Source organism: Rhagoletis zephyria, unplaced genomic scaffold (assembly GCF_001687245.7).
Source record: "Rhagoletis zephyria isolate East Lansing unplaced genomic scaffold, Rhagoletis_zephyria_1.1 Rzeph_scaffold_00598, whole genome shotgun sequence".
NCBI lineage: Eukaryota > Metazoa > Arthropoda > Insecta > Diptera > Tephritidae > Rhagoletis > Rhagoletis zephyria.
The window spans coordinates 169,399-179,149 of NW_016157682.1; the positions used below are offsets into that span (position 1 = coordinate 169,399).

The window sequence follows — 9,751 nt, forward strand, 5'->3', positions numbered from 1 at the left end:
AGGGATGTCAGAAACAAATATCTGTCGCTTCTGTGAGCTGGATGAGGAAACGCCAGAACACATTCTCTGTGAATGTGATGCTCTTGCTAGGCGCAGACTAGCTCACTTGGGTGATGCTACACTTAATCCATTTGAAATCTGGAAAAAAACGCCATTGAAAGTGCTAGGCTACATTAAAAGCCTTCCCCTATAGGGCGTAGGTTCACGCAGAATAGATCACTTCAGAGGTCGCGGTGCATATGGCCCAGAATAATAATGAAGAGGGTGCAAAACTGGACAATGCAGTCAATTTTTGTTTGGTAATTTTTTACTGAGTTTCCACCTGCAAATCTTAAAAAATTTGTATTGTTAAACGTTAAGCTAAACATCGGTAAGGCGAAATGCAAATTTGAATTATAATAAAGTCAATAAATTGAAAAAGTACATTACCACAAATTTAACTTTCCGTTTTATTGTTCCAGTTTTGCTCTTCAGGGTAGATATGTAGCGATCAAACTTTTTTTATTTAGTACATAAGTTTTATTTAGTTGTGATATATTGTTTTAGTTTTTGCAGTAATTGTTTTCTTTTGTAAGCGAAATACAAAAACGTGTATATTTTTTTTAGTTATGTACACTCTAAAAAGTGCATGTAAAACTACTACTGAAAAGTGGTTATTTTTCAACCAGAATCTGTTCAAGTATACGCACAAGATGTTCAAGATTTGGTTTTGAACATGAGTTGTTTGAAATATACACATGAAATGTTTAAAATTACAAACATTTTGAAGGTAAAAATATATTTTTTACAAATAATAAATACTAAGTGCCAGGGGTGCACGCAGGAATATATTTTTGGGGGGAAAGGGTTTATACAGTATGAAATAAATAAATAAACTTTTTAAAGTATCATCAATTGCATTTTATTTATATAAAATTTACAAAGAACTCAGACTATTTAAAACCGGCTTAAAAAAGAGGAGGTTATCAATTCTTCGGAGTATTTTTACTTCTTTAATTTATTCCACCCCATAACTTTGCACCGCGTGAACCGATTCCAATAATTATTTTCTTTTTTTACAGGAAAGATGGTTTAGATCCGATCATTAAATCATGAAAAAATTTACAGTTAAAGATGCACTCAACTTTCAAAAGTAATACAAAACTTTACAAAAGAATTCTAATATAAATAAATTAAATAACTTCACTAAGATTTTACACTTTTTTTATTCATTTTCGTCGATTTCTGGTTTATAATTTTATAATACTTCGAATAACGAAAATTTAAATGAACTTGTATTTTTATCATGTAGCTCATTTTGGTGGAACGAATTCGAAGTTAGCAAATTAAATCTTCGAATGCTTATTAAGTACATATCAGTGGTAAACATTTTTAGCCTGTAAAGTGTAAAAACCAACAGTAAGTGAGTATGCATTGCATATTTTTAGGACAATGCTTTCATTCGCAGTTAAACTTTAAAGAGCTCTCAAGAAAAAAGAAAAATTCTTACAAAATGACGCATTAGAAATGGAAAAGAAAATTTTTTCTATCAAAATTTCTTATATCATAATAAATTTACCCCCAAAACCCATCCCTTGTGTGCGCTTCGTGACAAATTTGATATGTAAAAGTAAACAGACAGTGTTTAATTTTGCATACACTAGGAGAGGAAACTGGTTACCTCTCTTTATATGCGTAAATTTAAACGAAAATTTTTTAGAGGAAATTTTAAACATTTTATGTGTAAACTGTGAAAATGTGAACAATAAATGTTTAAAACTCAAAAAACAAATTTGAAATTTGTTCTACGCCACACATATGATAAGTAAAAGTAAGCAAGTAGTGTTTAAATTTGCATTCATTAAGAGAGGAAACTGGTTACCTATCTTAATATGCGCAAATTTAAACAAAAATTTTTTAGAGTGTATGTTTTCTTTAAAATGAAAAGACTCTTTCTTATGATGTAATCATATTTTAAATATTGGTGTTTTTATTTCTTCTGTTTACTTAACTTCTTAGGCTCATTTTGATACATACTTACATGAGTGTATATAAAAGAATGAAAATGAGATCTGTAGTACATATGTATGAACATTTACATACATACATATATCGTTGATAAAATGTAGAAACGCTGACATTTTTAATTTTTTACAGATGCAAAAAACCAAACTCGCAACGCATACAATTCTGTTCGTAGGGCTTTTTAAGTGTCATACAAATTTTAAAGGAGATGTGTTTTAGTACAGGGTTTTCATTTTAACTATGTGTTTGGGCGAAAATACCTCAAGAGAGCGCCGATTCAAACTGAGAGGAACTTTGTGCCAAGAATGCGGAAGCGGGTGATGTGTACTCCAACGTATAGTTGGAGTATAATGATGTTCAGCTTATAAGATACATACTTATATAAGCATGTGATATCGTAAAGGAAGCACCGGTGTACTTTCGGCAGTTATGCATCTTTGCAGCTGATAGCGGGGCCGAAAGTAAATCAGTGTTTCCCAAACGTTGAAGGCTTTTGACTTCAACATTGCCGCCAGCCTTGCAATACGTAGGGATTGCAAAAAAAATAAAAAATTGGATCTTAAAGTTAGGGATAGATGTATATACATACAGTGCCGGACAAAAGTATTGGCACAGAGAATTTTTCGCAATAACTGAAAAGTTTTTTATTCTAATTTGTTTTCGATAATTTTTTATAAATATATAGTTCGTCCTACACCAAAAAAGATAAAAAACTGAATCTCTAAATTTTGTGCAAAACTCAGGAAAATTCAATAAATTTGCATTTGCAAAATTCTAAGTATGCAGTTTTATAGCTCAACTAATTTTAGCATAACAAAGTGCAAGCCCGAAGGTGCTAAAAAATCGCATTGATTTTTTGCAATTTTTTTTCAGTCAGGTTCTTCCGTACAAAGTATGTTCGACAATTATTTTTTGTATGGAGAAAATGAGCAACACCTTCTACTAAAAAAATGTCCAAAAATCAACGCAATTTTTTAGATACTTCAAACTTGCTCTTTGTTATACTAAAATTAGTTGGGCTATAAAACTACATACTTAGAATTTCTCTAAAAAATCTGAATAAGAAGTTGCAAATTAGTATGCAAATTTATTGAATTTTCCTGAGTTTTGCACAAAGTTTAGAGATTTTGTTTTTATATTTTTTGGTGAAGTACGAACTATATTTTTATTAAAAAATTTTGAAAATAAATTAGAATAAAAAACTTTGCATATATTGCGAAAAATTCTCTGTGCCAATACTTTTGTCCGACACTGTATGTATGGGTACACTAAATATACATAAAATTCCAAAAATAAATCCATTTTATTAAGTTTTTTGATAAGATGTACATATGTATATACATATGTAAATATTATGTAAATACATCCATAGGTCGCTGGTTCATATCCGGCTCGAAGGACCAAAATGTTTGGGCGAAAATACCTCAAGAGAGCGCCGATTCAAACTCAGAGGAACTTTGTGCCAAGAATGCGGAAGCGGGTGATGTGTACTCCAACGTATATTTGGACTATAATGATGTTCAGCTGATAAGATACATACTTATATAAGCAAGTGATATCGTAAAGGAAGTACCGGTGTACTTTCGGCAGTTATGCATCTTTGTAGCTGATAGCGGGGCCGAAAGTAAATCAGTGTTTCCCAAACGTTGACAGTTTTTAGTACTTAATGTACACATAGTTGCATGCTTACTAACTAGTAACAAATTTGAGTAATGGTTTAGGTCGGCTAAACCAATTTTTTTTTTGTTTTTTAAAATTTGATTTATTTTTCAAAAGATAGTTCTGCAAATTAAAAATTTTAACTTTATATTTAGTGAAACTTTTTAATTAAATGTTTTACAAAGCGTTTGAAAACGCAGTTTTGTAGCTGGCTGAATTTAAATGCAGATTTGAAGTAATTAAAAGTTACTGTTGATTTTTGATCTTTTATTTTTGTCAAAAGCTCATATTCTTTTATATACTCAAATCTTCATATACTGAATATCTGGGTGCTTTAAACGGTCCAGCAACACAAGAGTCGCGATCGCCTGTTTAACGCCTTACCAACTTGAATTTATTTAGAATTAGTTATGCGAGTTATTGGGCAAGCAAACGAATTTCACTCAAAGAGCAAGAACGTACCAACCACATATTGCGCTTTAGGACATGGTTACTGTAGAACGTTGGTATCCACTCTTTCTTTGTATGCTGATAGACTTCTGAGCTTATGACATTTTCTATTGATTGATCTGCCACGGGTAATTGCTTGGCATTCGTTAATTCCTTCTCCAAATTACCGCACATATTTTTGTAGCCTACTAGGGCCGTCTCCAGCATGCCCAAACGTGAGCTTAATTGCACATCAAAAGCCATCAGTAGTGGCATTAGCATAAGGACTGAAAGAATTTTGTAAATGTTATAGTATTTGCTATAGACAATGGGTCGCATTAATAAAGCAATTGCTTCTTCTTAAAAGTTCATACCTTTCACTTAAATTTATTCGAACAAATAGAGTAAAAGGTCTGAAATTTTACGAAAAAGCATTTGATTAAGTTTTATGCATACAGCATAATGTTTAGTCCCAGAAGATAATTTCGGTAGGCCTTCTTAAGTGAAGCCATTCGAAGAGGCCTACCCAAGAAAAGCTGGAAACAGTGCTTCCTTGCAAGCCTTCTAGAAGGGCTTATCCATTTACAATTTACGCGAATGCATAAATTTATATAATTCAGCATTACAAATAAATTACAATAAACATTTTCAGTTGCAATAACGCATATTTGATATAAACTTTAAGCAAATACTTCAAAGATGTATGATTTTTATAAATTAAAGAAGCAACTTTAAAAGAACTCCTCCAAAAGGCGTACGTACGTCCTATAAAAGCCCTTCTGGAAGGCCTTCTATGGGTAGCGAAAGAAGAAGCCCTTCAATTTGTGCCACTCCATACAAAAAAGAAAGGAGTGTAGAGTGGAAGGCCTCTTGGCTCTAAGAAAGGCCTTTCGGAAGGGCTTTTAACTCCTGAAATTATCTACTTGGCACCTTTCCGATAAAAGCATTTTCGAAATCGGCTCACGTGGTCCAAAGTTATGCGGTAACATACATCAAAAAAATATTCCGACGAATTGAAGTCGGTTAAAAATACATATATTCAATCTTACTCTGATGCCCCTGTTCTTCAGACGTGGCACCTATGCAGGTGATTCGACCTGATGACCAGATGGACGCAGTCGTATAAGGTCTTCGCAGCTTCATTGACAGCATACTGTTCCCGCGACGATACTCCACATTGGGAATATTGAGAGCAATATCACGCAGATTCAAATGGCATCGCACACTGAACGAGCAAACCACGTTGTTGATCACAATGTCAATCTCGGATTCAACCTCAGGCTTAGTAGTTCCAGCTTCTGTGATGGAAGTACCATCGGGCGGGGCAGCGACTGTTGTCGCAGGGAGAGATGTCCCTGCTGAGTTGAATATTTTGTTGTTGTTGCTGTTATTTTTGCTGGTGTTGTGTTTGTTGCCTAATTTGTTGCAAGGCCGAAATGTTTTGGCGCAGGGGTTGTTGTCGCAGCTTCATAGCTTGTATGGCAGGAGAATGAGTATTGTGATTAATTGGAGACTTATTAGCGATAACGGCCGTCGCTGCAATATTTGTCGGTGGTTTATTCAAAATTTTAGCGTTCTGCAGGCATTGTGTAGTGTTACCACCGATTAAAGTGTTATTGGAGCGATTTATGAGTACGTGAGTAGTTCGGTTGTCAGTAGCTTTTGTGGCAACAATTGTTGATGTGGTAGTTCCGGTACTTATGCTGGACGTTGGTTGTTGCTGATTTCTGAATTGCGAAAAGTAACGTGTTGTAGGCACAGTTGAGACTAATCCGCGGATGAATTGTAGTTGTTGAGGATAAATTGTAGTTGTTGCACGGCTAGTTGGAGCAGATGTTACCAGATTGTTGTGTTTGCGGCATACAAATCTGTAAAGAAAAAATGTAAGCTTTGCTATTTAAAATTTTTAAGAAATATTTAAGAAATAATATACACTGTGGATTTAAACTAAGACCAACCACATGTCAGGCAACTGTTAGATATGAATGCAGTTTGAGCGATCTAAGTTTAAACTAGCGCGGAGTGCCCTTAGTGCACTCATCTAACACAACTACTGATTCGTCAGTTGCTACGACTCGCCCTACTCAAATAATGTCCAATGGCTTAGAAAAAAAAAAAGAAAAAATCAACGACGTTTTTGCCAGGCTTTGCGTATTATTTAAAGAGCGGATCCTATATTTGTTCTAATTGATTGTGCTACTACGCTTTACTGCGGAGAAGCAATTGTTACGTCCGCATCTTCAGGCTCCAACACTTCAAGTTCAATGTCAACATTAGCTTTGAAATGAATGCAAATGTTAAGCAAAGCATAGCACACATTTGTGATTTTTGCAGCTTTTTCGGCTGTATAGTGCAGTTCTCTTGCGCCAAGAATACATCGTTAGCGGGTTTTAGTACACCATTGGTGCGCTCAATAACGTTTCGGCACTTTGAATGTGCTGCGTTAAACCTCATTTCCCTTAGGCCTTCTTCTGGAGCTCTATGAGGTGTCAACAGCCACGGCTCTAAAGAATACCCTGCGTCCCCTGTTGAAAATATACAAAGGGTGTAATTACGGTCAAGTGTATATTAATATAACAACAATACCTAAAAACCAGGCATTCCTCGCTCCTTGCAAATATTGCCTCTCAAAATAATCACGCAATTCGGTGTTGTTCAATATGAGGGAATCGTGGCACGCAAAGCTAAATATTGAACATAAATATGTACAAATAAGCATATCGTCAACTGAGTTGAAGCTCGAACTATCTGGGCAGCAGGTTCGAAAACACTAAATCTCAGAGAATGGCTCAAGAACGCCCTACGTCAGAATTTGATTGAAAAACGCTCTCTCTCAGAATTGGAAAATATGTTGCTATAGTGCGCTCTTGAGCCATTTTTTGAGATAGGACATTTTCGAACCGGCTGCCGAGATAGGTAGAGCTTCAACTCAGCTGTCGATATCTAAAAAAATTCCCATATAGATAAATGCGGAAAAAGGAGTAACTTACAAGCATAACGTTTAGGATGTAGTTCCCTCTATGGTTGTAGTAAAGTTGGGCGTTTTAATATCTAATTATTTATTTAAAAATGTATAGAGTAATGCCAAAACAGAGCAATAAAGGGGTAATGAATTGTTCATCCATTTGGACCAATAAGCTAGCAATCAATGAATTTTTTTAGTTTTTCCAAAAAATACAAAGATTGACTCTAGATTGAAGACTCGAAGGGATTTGTGGTAGGTATCACGCAAATTTCTTCGTTCGAGCCTCTGCGCCATCAACCGCTCTTCCTCTTCCTCTGCCACTAAGCGAAACGCGATGGATGCATTGTTTTAGTTAATTTTTTTTTGTAGCAAATGTCGATGAGCGCTTCCAAAACTGAACGCTGTTCTACAAAGGTATTAAGTTTTAATTTAGCACTAATATTTAAATTTACGGCGCACTTGTTTATTAATAATGTGGCTTCCGAAATTCACAGTGGCAACTGGACCTAGCAACCTCTTAGGCTATTTGCCCACTTATTTTGGTTTATTACATGAAAACGCACGATCGAAATCAAAATCTTTCGTGTAGTTACAGGACCAAACTTTAATTTAGTACTAATATTTAAATTTCCGGCGCACTGGTTTATTAATAATGTGGATTCCAATATTTACAGTGGCAACTGGACCTAGCAAAGAGTACTCTTATGCTATTTGCCCACTTATTTCGGGTTATTACAAGAAAACGCGCGATCTAAATTAAAATATTTCAACTTACCCGAGTATTTAAAAGATTGAGCTTTAATTTAAAACACAGACTAGGAATTTCCGCGTACTAATTTATTAACAACTTTAATCGGAAATACACTTTTATGTGAACACACACTTTTTTGTGCTTTTGATTTCCTTCTTTCCGAAGGTACTGATGGCAGGGCTTGATTGATACCCTTACAGTGCCAGATTATTCGCGTGTTGTTGAGTTGTTTGAAAATCGATGTGACTTATTTTATGGGTCGATTACGGATAGCAACGCAACCACGGTTCGGTTGCCTGCTGGCAACGCAACTGGAAAGAAAATTTGTATTACGAATCGCAACTATTTTCAGTTGCTGTAGAGTTATCGATAATCGAAATTTGACAGTTCGACAACCAGTATGTGGCTGTAAACAAGCTGTTCGAGTAAAATTAAATTATTAAAATAAAGAGTTTTAAAGAAAAGACAGCAATAAAGCCAAGTTCAGCACAATTATTTGTTTAAGAGGAAGAGAAGTGAACACGGCCCTCAATCAGGCGACATTTAAATGATAATTCCAATCTTCTAGAGCTACCGCGCACTGTAAGCAAAAGTTAATGCTTTCAAGGTTTTGTGTTCATTTTCAAAGCATATTGAGGATTTCCAAAAGAAGCCGTAGTATAATTGGTTAATAAACAGATGAACCACTTCGTTCAACTTCAATACCTCCGCTCATAAAAGCTTGCGCACCTCTTCGATTTTTCGCAGATGGAAGTGCTACAGCAATGACTTCAATTTGGAAAATTTGGTGTGTCGGTAGTTTTAAAAGAGGTGCTTCAATTGATAAAGGAAACAATTTGCAATGAGTGTTCGCTTTTGTTTCGCCAAAAGGCGTACTCCACGAGAACTAAAATTTCAAGTTATTGTTTTGTTATTGTCACCATATTCTGTAAAAGCAAACTGCATTGCAAAATGTTAATATCGTTCAAATTATTAAAAAGTAAAATATACGACAAACTTTTCAATTTTCGCTCCTAAATACGCTCCAAAAACCTTCCCAGCAACCACAAAAATGTAGTTGCCTGTATACACACTTTTTAGCAACTACAGTTGTCAGTTAAAAGTTGCCAGTTGTCATCTGTAATATCGTTTTGGCAACTAGCAACGCAACTGAAGTTCGTTTGCTATCGATAATCGACCCATTAGTTTAGCGTAGAATTTCAGTGTCCCTTGCAGCTGTAGTAGGGTGGAGGTTGTCGTTGACAGAAAGAATAGTACACTGAGAAAAAAACGTGTTGTAATAATAAAAAAAATTTATTTGATTACCGTTTAAAAATGCTCGTATTTAAATCACGTGAAAAACGTTAACAGAATGGATTTTTCCTTTGTACATACACTACGTATAATGGAAATATTCAATCCAAATACGCTCTTATTAAAATTGAGCATTTTTCACTGCACGGCTGGCGTTTTGCACGCTTCGGATGCTTTTTCATATGTAATTAAGAAAGTATATGTACACAAAGCATGCACAGCGGTGACAACACATACACACGTACACACATACCTGGTATGACATAATGCACTAATCGCGCGCTGTGATCAGTGTTGCCGCGCCGTCTCAAGAAAATGTATCCCTGACCAAGCCAAAAATGTATCCAAATGTATCCAATTTTTTTTGTTACATATACATCTCATAATTTGTAAGAAAACCAAACATTTTCATGAAAAAGACATAATTTAACCCATCTTAAGGACTTGGAATACATGTGCATAACATCAAGCATTTGTAATTTCAATTTATAAAGTACATTTTTTTTGCATAAGTATTTTGCAAAGTAAATATAATAAGTAGCAAGTACACTCTAAAAAGAGCATGTAAAACTACTACTGAAAAGTATCTACTTTTCAACAAGAATCTGTATAAATATACGTATAAGATGTTCAGTATTTGATTTTGAACT

General features: G+C 34.8%; 2 protein-coding genes across 2 annotated transcripts in view; one reads left to right on the forward strand and one right to left on the reverse strand.

Moving 5' to 3' along the window:
• PlexB (plexin B) overlaps positions 1–9,751 on the forward strand; it is a 79,942-nt gene that overhangs the window by 57,209 nt on the left and 12,982 nt on the right. The window lies entirely within an intron of this gene.
• On the reverse strand, positions 3,898–5,977 carry LOC108360636 (uncharacterized). Its single transcript, XM_017613002.1, has 2 exons — positions 5,142–5,977; positions 3,898–4,379 (listed from the first exon to the last, which is right to left on the reverse strand). Exons 1-2 carry the CDS (start codon positions 5,242–5,244, stop codon positions 4,081–4,083), a joined length of 402 nt encoding a protein of 133 aa, XP_017468491.1. The 5' UTR covers positions 5,245–5,977; the 3' UTR covers positions 3,898–4,080.

Bases quoted from the DNA above. Each gene is read 5' to 3' on its own strand.
- LOC108360636 (XM_017613002.1), bottom strand. From the start codon at position 5,244: ATGCTGTCAATGAAGCTGCGAAGACCTTATACGACTGCGTCCATCTGG. The intron at 4,380-5,141 runs GTAAGATTGAAT...AAATTCTTTCAG, and splicing joins TGAAGAACAGGGGCATCAGA to TCCTTATGCTAATGCCACTA.